Below are 12,453 nucleotides of genomic sequence, written 5' to 3' on the forward strand. Positions count from 1 at the left end.
AAAATGTGCATTTATTATTTTTAGTAGGAGCCTGTAAAACATTGTCAGTGTATCTGTCGCTCGTACAGACTGGCAGTTACTGTACACAGTTAGTTTGTCTGTATACTGTCCTAGCCTGTGGGCCACAGCTTGTGTGAGGAAGCGAGCCAGTGCCATCCACTATTTGTCTTTGGGCCGGGTCCAGAGGCACAGGTGCAAGCCTGTGGACCACGGCTGAACAAATAGGTGAAGAGGCACCGCAAAAATTTCAGTGGGGGCGGAGCCTATGGGGGGGCGGCAAAATGAGGTTTCGCCTAGGGTGTCAAAAATCCTTGCACCAGCCCTGGCCCTCTACATAGGCAAAACCCAAAAAGGGAAATGAACGACAGGAAGCAGAGGGCACGTTCTGCTTTCCTTTATTACTGAGAGGAGCTGACTTGTTTATACACATTCCCTATTATTGCCAACAGGTTTACAAGACACCACAGACTCCTGGATGTATGCACCAAATCTAGGCCCAGCAGTTGGAATAAATCACATTACAGAGTAGCTGCATGATGGGGGACTGTCTCCTTCAATTACACTGATGCACAGAGGAGAGTGAATTATGGTCTGGCTGAGCGAATTAGGAGAAAGCTCTGGCCTGTAGTTAATCATTCGGAAGGGGCGTTTTGTCTGCACATTTAGGACTTCTGTGGGAAAAACTAATGAGCACACGTTCTAGAGAAAGCCATACACCTCAGTGCAGTCCTGCCTTAGGAAGTACAGTATAATCAACTTACATTTTACAATGGCAAGCTAGGATTAGCCAAAAGAAAATGGTACGAAGGTCAAATTAATTAGATCTCATGTCATGGATCATCTCAATTCATTTTCTTTTTACAGAAGGCAACATTTAGGATTCCATAGGGAGACCTTATTAACAATGTTAAGAGAAGAGGGGGGGGGGGGTTAGATGGTACATTACTAATCTTAAAAACAAAATAGTGTTCAGCTAGCAATGTAGGCAGTTAAAGTAAACCTATGTAGGGTACCTTTATCAAGGCAGATTATTAACCCCAGTCAGAGGGTCTGGTGTTTAGGTGCCCCATCCCAGCTGCCAGCAGCCTGCTAAATGGGTGGTAGACGATGTACCAAGCAGTATTACAATTTAAAGGGGTTGTAAAGGAAAAAAAAAAATGTTTTCATAATAAGCATCCTTTACCTGCAGACATTCCTCTTTTCACTTCCTCATTGTTCGTTTTTGCTCAGAAGTTGCTCTATTTCTTCTCTGTTCTGTTTACTTCCTGCTTGTCCGATTGTTACTCACCACCGTGACGGGAGGGTTTACTGCGGTGGTTAGTGACGTGCTCGCCCCCTCCTGGGAACTACATCTGTGCTGCAGGACGCTCTCTACATGTTAGAGACTTCAAGGAGGTGTGAATTACTGGGCGTGCCGCAATGCATACTGGGATATGTAGTTCTTACATGAACGAGTGTCGCAAACCAGGAAGTGAAAGAGAACAGAAACTAGAATGCCGGAGGTGATATAGATGAAGGAATTTAATAGGTATTTACTCCTTTTTTAACAGAATTATTACACCATTCTGTCGGTCTACCTTGCAGATATTTTAGCCAAAACATTTTTTCCCTTTACAACTCCTTTAAGGCAGCAAGCGCCCAGGGAACAATAGGAGCGCCAAGTCTGCTAAATAGTCATCCCTGGGCACATACTGCCCCAAGCCCTGGTTCACATTGGCCTGCAGTTTGACATGTCAAAACGCACCAAATGAGCAGCAATTGCACCGTGTGAACCGGAGCAATGCTGCAGCGAATCCCAAAAGTAGATTCTGTACTACTTTTGAAGTGCGATTTCCATTGACATCTGTGCAGAAACCCGCACAGATGTCTCTGAAAAATCCCCCAGGGAGGTCAGGATCGGCACTGAGTACGAGGCTTAAGAGTTTAACCTGCAACTTTTATGGGTTTTTTGGGTAATATTCTGTACCTATCAGTTAAAATACACCTATGATACAAACATGTAAATAAAATCTTGTGACCACAGGGGAGATAAAAAATAAAAAAATCGTATGTTCTTTTTGACCATGAGATTTCCATGTGGGTGCCGCACATGCACAGCAGGTTTTTTTTGGAGAGCAGTGCGTTCTCGCTGTGGGTGGTTGCAGGAATCGCTGCGATTCCCACACACGCAGAAGTGTGAACCTAGCCTTAGACCCACAAGTTTGTACTGCTGTGTGTTCCTACTGCATAAATGAAAAATGCCAAATGTTACAGCTGTCCCGTGAACACACACACACACACACACACACACACACACACTTTTTATCTCATGTGACGTATTGGTCATTAATGGCCCCAATTTCCAGTGTTCAGCAAAAAGAACAGTTTGTTAAACAAGACTACCATTCAATGCCGATTATTCCCAAGGAGATTAAAAACAAACTACATTTAAAAAAAAAAAAAAGAAAAATCAAACCACAATCAAAAAAGTAATAAAGATAAACTACGTTCACCATAAGAAAGCTGTCAACTTCCCAGCAGCCAAGAAATACTGCAACTTACTGGAGCCGCCCTAATACTGCAGCCTGAAAGGATGATGAAGCAAAATGACGACAAGGTACTGCAAGCATTACAATGCAAAGCAGCAATACTATGATGGGAAAGGTTGGGCTTCTTTTTCTATCCAGCAGTGTTATACAGACACATGTAACCATGACAGCTCCTCACACAAGGAGGATAGATAGAAGTGATGGAACAATGCCGTGACCTCCACATACTTCAATGGGATGCACCAATTGTGTGTACAAAGATAACCCCGACTAGTCATTTTATTACAATGTCAACCAGTACGTTTAGGACCCACAATTTATTATCGGTACCCAATAAAGTAATATATTGCAGTGCACCAGTCCTTATACACAGGGCTTTTTTTTTTAGCGGGAACGCAGTTCCGGCACCTCCTGGACTGAATGTATGTAATGGCAAGGGGTGCTGGGGTGTGCTGCAAGGTAGTGATGCTCACTGGTGGGGATCTATTTTTGCAGGGGGGTCTGTTGCTGGTGTGAGGACCTATTGTTGCTGGGGGGGTCAGTTATTGCTGAAAGATCTACTGTTGGGAGAGGGGTCTGTTGATGGCAGCCAGAGAGTCTATTATTGATGGCTGTGTGTAGATATGTTGATGCTGCTGGGAGTCTATTGTTGCGGGGGGGGGGGATTTTGTTGTGGTTGGTCCATTGTTAGGGGATCTATTTTACAGTTTTTCTTGATATCGTTACCAAATTCCATACAAATAACCACAAAATGATACTTGGTTCTATAGTGTTTGAAAAAGGCAGTACAGGGAGGTGGGTATGGGCAGAAAAATGGGTGACTTGAAGGGAGGGAGTTCCTGCACCTATTATCTGAGAAAAAAAGCCCTGCTTATACATGATGGCTGCATTTGTTTTTCTTATTTTTAGGCCGCGTTCTAAATCCGCCATAACGTGGATACCTGCGGCTGCGATCAGGCGTTCCGATCAGCGGATAACAAGAAGCATGTATGAGAGGCTAAAAGGAGCACTCTGCATACATCTACATGTATCTGCTTATCCAATAGTTACCTGAGGTAAAAGTTATGCCACGTACACACGGTCTGAATTTCCGACAAATGTTCAATGTGAGCTTGTTGTCCAAAAATCGACCGTGTGTATGCTCCATCGGACATTTGCTGTCGGAATTTCCGACAAAATGTTTGAGAGCTGGTTCTCAGATTTTTTACGTCAACAAAAGTTCTTGTCGGAAATTCAGATCGCCTGTAGCCAATTCCGACACAGAAAAATACTACGCATGCTCGGAATCAATATGACACATGCTCTGAATCACTGAACTTCATTTTTCTCAGGCTCGTCGCAGTGTTGTAAGTGACCGCGTTCTTGACGTTTGGAATTTCCGACATTTGTTTGACCATGTGTATGCAAGACAGGTTTGAGCGAACAATCTGTTGGGAAAAAAAAAATCCACGTTTTGATGTCAGAATGTCCAATTGTGTATAAACCCTCACTTTGTATAACATTTTCCCTACTTTTTATATAAAGTGATGACAATCTCTGTTCTCAGCTGCACACGTAGCTCAGAGAGCTGGAGGAGAAATAGCAGCACACTGGTCTTCTCAATCCCCACACAGCCATTCACCGAGAGGGGGTTGAGGGGGAGCGTGTCGGGACAAGTCTGATCATTGAAGGAGAGCAGGCCAAATTCTCAGAACAGCTAGAGAACTGACCGTGCTGTGCTCTCCTGCCTAGTGTGGTCAGTTTTGTTTATAGGAATGCAGAGACTGGCACGAACACCAGGCATTTCGAATAAAGGAAGCAATACAAATAACAGGATACTTGATCATAAAAGTACATGGTACGAGCAGGCACATCAGAAATATGAAGTGTTGGATTTGCATAGTCTTTCAGTATGGAGGATTGCCCCTGAAAACAATGGGGGATATTTACTAAAACTGGTGCTCACAGAATCTGGTTCAGATCTGCATAGTAACCAGTTTCTAACTTCTTTGACAATAAAACCTGGAAGCTGATTGGTTACTATGCACAGCTGCACCAGTTTTAGTAAATCTCCCCCATGGCGTCAGGTAACCAAAGGCTGGAAGTGTAGATACATGCTTGGAGCCTCTCAATGAGCTGTACAGGTATCTACACCATACTTGCTGAATGTGTGAAGAGACCTTAGGCTTTTGTATTCCTTTATTTTCAGCTGGTGATCCCGCCAGTAATACACTTTGCTTGGTCTTATTCCATGACCAGGATCTTCCGCCATCTTGACTGTCCATGTTGGGATGACATAAATCTCATGCATGTTCAATAATCCAGGCATGTGCCAGAACTAGGGTTGTCCCGATACCAAGCATTTGCGCGAGTACTTGTAGCGCGCCGTCACTGGTCCTCGCTCTCTCCTGGGAACAGTGTGTTTCCCAGAAGACAGCAGGGGTGCGGGGCCGCCGCACAAGAGTATTCCCGGAAGTGGTGCAAATACCTGTCTTAAACAGGTATCTGCGCCTCCCTCCCCCCTGAAAGGTGCCAAATGTGACACCGGAGGGTTCTGAAAAGCGGAAGTTCCATTTTTGGGTGGAACTCCGCTTTAAGGGCTCATTCACACCATACATGAAAACTGATGGGAAAACTGGCATCAGCTTCCATGTGCGTCAGTTGTGTGCCCTACAATGCAATATTCCCAATGCACACGTTCCTGCAAAAATGCCCGTATTTCCAACTGGGTGCTGTCGCTGTGCCTGAAGGGGTCCTGCGCGACTCTGAAACATCCCCTTTATAGTAACTGATAATTACAATTTTGGAGATCCCGGTGTGCTGGTGACATTTCCTCCATCGTTGTGTGCCCCATTCACACCAATGTTGGATGTCAGTTTTCTCTATGCAGAATATAATCCACGCGTGATACCAGTGTTGTGCTGTGAACAGGGCACATAGAGAACAATTGGTTTCTGTGCCCTTGTAGAACACGTGCAGAAAAACTGAGGGGGGCAGAACTTCCGGGTGATTCCGCTGCAGCAAGATCACCCAGAAGTGGGAGAAGATGGCTGTTATAATCCAGGTACCCGCTCCCACCTCCTCCAAGAGGTGGCAGATACGCGGAGCTTCCACTTATGGGTGGAGATCTGCTTAAACTTGGGTCTAGAAGTTTCCTGCATTTTTTTGCCAAAGCTCCTATACTCAAGTCCATAAAAGCCTGTGCGTCCGCCCGTGTACACCTAGTCTTATCGGGGTTTAGTTGGTCTCCAACCTCCCTCTCCTTGAACGCGTTTCTTCTGCGTCCAGATAGAAACGTTTTAATCGTCGAACTGCTGCAAAAATCAGCTTTTTTGCGTTTCCCACAGCTGTCGTAAATGACAGCCAAGTGTACATGAAGCATTAGCGTGCTCCCACTCTGGACGAAGGAGCACATTTGGACAGCAGCATTGCCAGTCTGAGAGACAGGGGAGTGTTAGATGCACTAGCAGATTTAAATGCACTGACAAATTGAAGTCATACTTTATAAGCATTTACAGCAAATTGTTGGGACAAAGGTTTTACATACTAAAGACTGATCATTGTAAGCACCCCTGCTAGGGTAAAAGACCAAAACATCTGCAAGAGAGTTTGCGCTTTTGGGGGGGGGGGGGACTTACTGGATCACCAGGTGAAAATAGAAAGCCTAAAAATAAAAAACAAATGCAGCCATCATATCTAAGAATTCGCAAGCTGCAATATGATAAATGGTTCTGAATTGAATAACACTTTAAAGAGAACTGGTGTGGTCCCCCCCACCCCCCCTTCCTATATACAGCCTATTCCCAGCATTGATGGGGAGATCAATGGAAGTGCAGTCTAGGGCTGATTGGTGACATTGCAGAATGGGTGATGAAGAATAGAGCCCATGGTCTGGGATCATGTCTTCTCCGTAGGGATCACATGCCTCCCCCTCCATAGGGATCATATAAGAATCATGCCTCCTCCATAGGGCTCATATAAGGATCATGCCACCCCCATAGGGACCATGCCTCCTCCATAGGGCTCATATAAGGATCATTCCTCCTCCATAGGGATCATATAAGAATCATGCCTCCTCCATAGGGCTCATATAAGGATCATGCCACCCCCATAGGGACCATGCCTCCTCCATAGGGCTCATATAAGGATCATTCCTCCTCCATAGGGATCATATAAGGATCATGCCACCCCCATAGGGATCATGCCTCCTCCATAGGGACCATGCCTCCTCCATAGGGACCATATAGGGACCATGCCTCCTCCATAGGGACCATATAGGGATCATGCCTCCTCCATAGGGACCATATAGGGATCATGCCTCCTCCATAGGGATCATTTTGTCCTCCATAGGGACCATATAGGGATCATTCCTCCTCCATAGGGACCATATAGGGATCATGCCTCCTCCATAGGGATCATATAGGGATCATGCCACCCCCATAGGGCTCATATAGGGATCATGCCTCCGACAATAGGGACCATATAGGGCTCATGCCTCCGACAATAGGGATCATGCCACCCCCATAGGGACCATGCCTCCTCCATAGGGCTCATATGGGTATCATGCCTCCGACAATAGGGATCATGCCTCCGACAATAGGGATCATGCCACCCCATAGGGATCATGCCTCCGACAATAGGGATCATGCCTCCGACAATAGGGATCGGTCTCCTCCGTATGGATCTCCTGCACTCTGTCCATTTGCTGAGATCACAAGACCGGCCGGATGACAGGAGCCTGCAGGGAGAGGCCAGCCTGGGCTCCTCCATCACATCCTATATACATACACATGGGAGACACCGGCTACACCACACCCACGTGTGATCCATGGATCGCCCCCCATATCACCCACCTTACGGTCCCCAGCCTCGGGGCTCTGCGGTTCCCCCATCTCCGATATAGACACAGCACACAGCTATACGATAGACAGTCTCTGAAAGCGGCCAGCCAGCAGCTGCAATACAAGTCCCGGGTACGTAATGTCTCTGTGATCCTGGACGCCGCTCTATCGCTCTACTCCTCACTCTGTATTGTTAGCAGTCCAGCTAGCCTCCGGAACACGCAAATACGCCTATAATAGGAGGGGCCAGCCACACCGGCGTGAAAAAGTGAACTAGAGCGCGTCTATTGGCTAAGCAATGCAAATGGGTGTGGTAGGCTCCTCGTGGCGGGGCGGGGCCTTGGAGGAAGTCACAAAAGATACAGATTGGGTGATCGCGGCAGGTGGACGGTGTGCTAATGATTGGAAGGTGTGACGGTTACCATGGTGACGCCGCTACACCCCCACCACGTGGTCCTGACACCCCAGAGAGCGGTGATAGTGTGATCCGATTGGTAGAGGAGACCTGTCACTTCTCCTGTGCTCACTGAGTGTCAGAGACATCATCCAGAACAAGAGGCAGAGGCTTCATAATGGACATCAGTAAAGAAAGCCGTGTATTGGGGCGTGTTATAGAGGAGGCCAGCTTATATACTCTGTGTTCTTGTAATAGAATGTTGGGAATATTCAAATGTCATCAATGATGAGCACATTGCACCAATACAAACAGCACATTTAATTTAACCACTTGGCCTCCAGCCCTTTGTCTGATTCTTTTGTTTACATGTAACAATCAGTATTTTTGCCAGAAATTACATAGAAGCCTCCAAACATTAGATGTTTTTTAAAGCAGAGGCCCTAGCAGTGATGGCGAACCTTGGCACCCCAGATGTTTTGAAACTACATTTCCCATGATGCCCTTGCACTCTTCAGTGTAGTTGAGCATCATGGGAAATGTAGTTCCAAAACATCTGGGGTGCCAAGGTTCGCCATCAACTGCCCTAGAGAATAAATTGGTGGGTTTTACATTTTTTTTATGTGCAGCATTAAATTTTTTCGGGGAAAACACACTTTTTTTGAATTGTAATGCAAATAAACACAATACATAAGAGGGACAGAACACATGGGTAAAATATAAAAGAGGATGTTACGCCGAGTAAACAGATACCAAAGATGTCATTCTTTGAAATTGCTCACGCCTGTGCAACGGTGACAAAATGTTATTATCTATAGGCGATACATTAAAAGATTTTTTAGACATGGTCCGGTGCTAGAATTACTGCCCGTGATCTGACGTTCGCGGTGACACCTCACATGTGTGGGACAATCGCTGTTTGCGTTCATGCGAGACCGACGCATGTCTTCACGTTTGCACAGGCCGACAGGGCACATTCAATTTTTCTTAAATTATTAATTTATTTTATTTTTACACTGCTGCTTTAATATTATTATTATTTTTTAATCTATTTTATTGCTGTCACAAGGAATGTAAACATCCCTTATGACAGCAATAGGTAGTGACAGGTACTCTTTATGGAGCGATCAGGGGTCTATAAGACCCCAAATCCCTCCTCTATCCTTAAAAGCATTTAAAACACCAAGATTGATGTTTTTTGAATGACTTCGATTTTTTTTTAAATGGTGCCGTTGACATCCAGGTAAACCAGAGGTTATGCCATCGCTTCCAGGTTACCATAGCGGAGAGCCGATCAAAGCTGATCCCGGCTGTTTGGCCAGCCAGTGGACATGCTGGGTGGTCACTCGGGTCTCTGTGTGCGACAGGAGAGCCTGGGCAAGCTGCAGCGGGGGGGGGGGGGGGGTCATCCCCTTCTGCTGCTTGTAAAAGCAATCCAGCAGCTAGATAGTAGCTAGGATTACTTTTACAAGACAGCTGACCGATCTTTTCTTTACAGGGATAGAGAGGTTAGTGTTAGATCCCTGGTGTCTATAGATGCAGGGATTTTAGATTTTCCACTTTAAGGCTCAATTCACACAAATGCATTTTTGTTATGCTTTTTGCAGAAATGCAGGGAATTTTTTTAACATGGGTTCCAATGGAACACGTTTACATTAATGCATTTTTGTTTTTTCTGCATTTTTGGAAATGGTCGGGGACTTTTTTCCAGCAAAATGCAGCTTTTTGCATGTAATAGACTTCAATGGACCCACATCCAAAAAGCAAGTACTGCATTTTGATTCGGCCCGCAGGCCTTGTTTTTGACACCTGTGCTCTAGTGGAATAAGATTGAACCAAGTAGTGTGCATGTCGGCCGCTAGCTAGAGATGACCATCACTACTGACCATTACATGTACGTAGTTTGCAAACTGACAACTGAAAGAAGATAAGCTTTTAAGAGACAAACTGAATTGAAAACCCGATGTCTATGGTTAATGTACTTTAAGATGTTATTGGGTACACTACATTAATACAGTACTTTATAGAGCCTTTAACCGCTTCCCATCCATCCACAGCCTATAAACAGCAGATGGAAAGCAGCACCAATGCGTGTTAACGTACCCGTACGTCAGCTTGCATCAGCAGCTCCTGCATGGCTCACAGAGCGTGCTCCCGGAAGCCCGGTGATTGGTGTGTCCCCCAGACAGCAACAACGCTGTATCTTGGCCTAGGCCAACAAGGCCCAGACCTAGGGCAGCACTTTGCAGGGGGGCAGCATGAAAAGAGTCCCCGCTGGCTTGCGCTACACTTTTAGTGTAGCGTCAGTCTTATGAGGTGGACTCGGCCGCAAGACAAATCGGTCTGGTGCCCCCATAAAGCAGCCACACTGCTGCCGGTATGATAGGGATGGCACAGACACAAGAGACACTGACATGGTTATCTATACCTGGTAGTTAGGTAGTAGGACTCTCTTGCAATGTATTTAGGAAGAGGAGGGTTGCTGGTGACGTCATCCGCTCGTGGCCGCAGAGCGGAGACTATTGGTATTACTACACGCTGTCATTACAGCTTTGTCTGTAAGTGTTTTTATTTGTTTTTTAAAATAAATTGTGAATGGTCTTACATTATTGAAGCCTCCCTGTTCTCTTTTTGAGTGCCATCGCTGGGACCAAGTCTTTATTTATACACTAAGGAACGGCAGGCTGGCTGTGGGACACGCTTCCATTAAAACACTACTAAAGGCTTTTATACAAGCCTCTTCAAGGTTTTTTATCTTCACCTCTGCACTGTGGAAAGGTTTGGCGTCTGTATTTTGGAAGCACGTATGCACGTCTACTGTAATGCACTGAAGCAATCATCATGAAATTTGAATAGAAGTGAAGCACTCATGCACTTTATATTTATGCTTGTTATTTCCTTTTGAGTATTGGATTTTTCATCTGCACATATATGCACTGGACACGTCTCTTCTTTTTTATTATATTTTTTTTTTATTATCGCTGACATTGTTGTTGATGGATTAATTCCTTGGTTAATTTTACAGGACACTTTTTACTGCAGTCATAAATGGATTGTGTTTTTTTTCACCTATGCATGTTATTGAAATTTTTTTTTATGGTTATTATTCACTAGTTATTTCAGTCATTATTGCACTTTGCACTTTGGATTAGTTGGAGCTATTTTGCTTATTTGCACTCCATGGCCCAGATTCACGAAGCAGATACGACGGTGTATCTCAGATACACCATCGTATCTCGGATTTTTTCTGGTCCTATCTATGCGCCTGATTCATAGAATCAGATACGCATAGATAGGGCTGAGATCCGACAGTGTCACACTGTGTTACACTGTCGGATCTTTTTTTTGAAATAAAAATGGCGCCGGGGGCGTTCCCGCTGATTTACACTGAATAATATGTAAATCAGCGAGATACGCGAAATTCACGACCGTACGCGGACCCGACGCGGTGTTCTTACGTCGTTTCCGTAGCGCGGTACCCGTCGTATACTTACCCCTGCTAAAAGCAGGGGTAAGTATTGTTAAGTATGGCCGTCGTTCCCGCGTCGATTTTGAAATTTCCTACGTCGTTTGCGTACGCCGATTCACGAACACGCGCGTCGCAAGTCTAGATCACGTCGCAACCACTGACGTCCTATTGACGTCAGTGGGAGCAATGCACGCCGGGAAATTCCCCGGACGACGCATGCGTATTTAAATCGGCGCGGGAGCGCGCCTGATTTAAATATGACACTCCCCTAGCCGCGGAATTTGAATTCCGCTGGGGGATTTAGGATCCGCCGTCGCAAGTTTGGAGGTAAGTGGTTTGTGAATTAGCCACTTGCCTCCTAAACTTGCGGGAGCGGATCTTAATTCACGTAGAACGAGCGGATCTATAGATCCGCTGATCTACGTGAATCTGGCCCCATATGTTTTTTGAAGAAATTATTGCTGCTATTATTATCTGAACTTCTTCAGATTATACATCAGACAGGAGGCTCATATCTTATGCATGATCTTTCTTTATTCATGCTCACAGCAGAAAACCAACTTTAGTAAAAATGTTATAGAAAAAATGTTTCTTTAAACTGACAACCAGAAGCTACACCCCCGGCAGCCCTCTAGGTGGGTCTGCCAATCACGAGGTAGTCCAGTCATTATATAAAGGCCTGTCACTTTAGGAAACCTCCTCTTTCTTTCTGCTCACAGATCAGAACTCAGATAAGTACTTTTCCTAGAAATTTTTTTATTTATCATATTTTATCAGATCTTTGAGCAAGATTGTTTACAGGGTTACATTTATATATATATATATATATTCACTCTTTTCTCCTGATTCTTGTCATCCTCTACCCCCCCCCCCCCTCTCCTCGGGGCGCTGGGTATTTCTCCACATTTCTCTTTAATATATTCTTGACAGAATCCGTTTACTTTTACTATTCATCTACCTTTGATGACCTCTATTTATTTTTCCTGATGGCGCTCTGGTCAGCGCGCACCCTTCCGACACTCAGTCTGTCCCGAGTCCTCTCACTCTCAACCGCGTGATCTCACCAAATCCCGCGAGATCTCGGCGCCATCTTCCTCCTTCCTTCTCAGCTCTTTCGCGCTCTTCCTTCAGCGCGCTCTCACAGAGGGAGGGCGTGTCGCGACTCCTCGTCCTATCTGAGCAGGACGGGAGTTCTCGCGAGACTACGCCCTCCTCCCCCGTGCTCCGCTCCTCCGTCACGCT

The 12,453-nt window shown here is 45.4% G+C and overlaps 1 protein-coding gene across 3 annotated transcripts in view; it reads right to left on the reverse strand.

The window, feature by feature from the left end:
• Positions 1–12,453, reverse strand: part of TRIM36 (tripartite motif containing 36) — a 129,985-nt gene that overhangs the window by 52,320 nt on the left and 65,212 nt on the right. Inside the window, exon 1 of one of the 3 annotated variants that reach the window (XM_040343701.1) lies at positions 7,361–7,599. The exons of the other annotated variants lie outside the window; for them this stretch is intronic. Coding sequence (XP_040199635.1) covers positions 7,361–7,399 — 39 coding nt within the window. The 5' untranslated portion in view covers positions 7,400–7,599. Of the gene's footprint in view, positions 1–7,360; positions 7,600–12,453 lie in introns of those variants that run through there. 3 annotated transcript variants of the gene reach the window in all.

This window comes from Rana temporaria, chromosome 1 (assembly GCF_905171775.1).
Source record: "Rana temporaria chromosome 1, aRanTem1.1, whole genome shotgun sequence".
Lineage (NCBI taxonomy): Eukaryota > Metazoa > Chordata > Amphibia > Anura > Ranidae > Rana > Rana temporaria.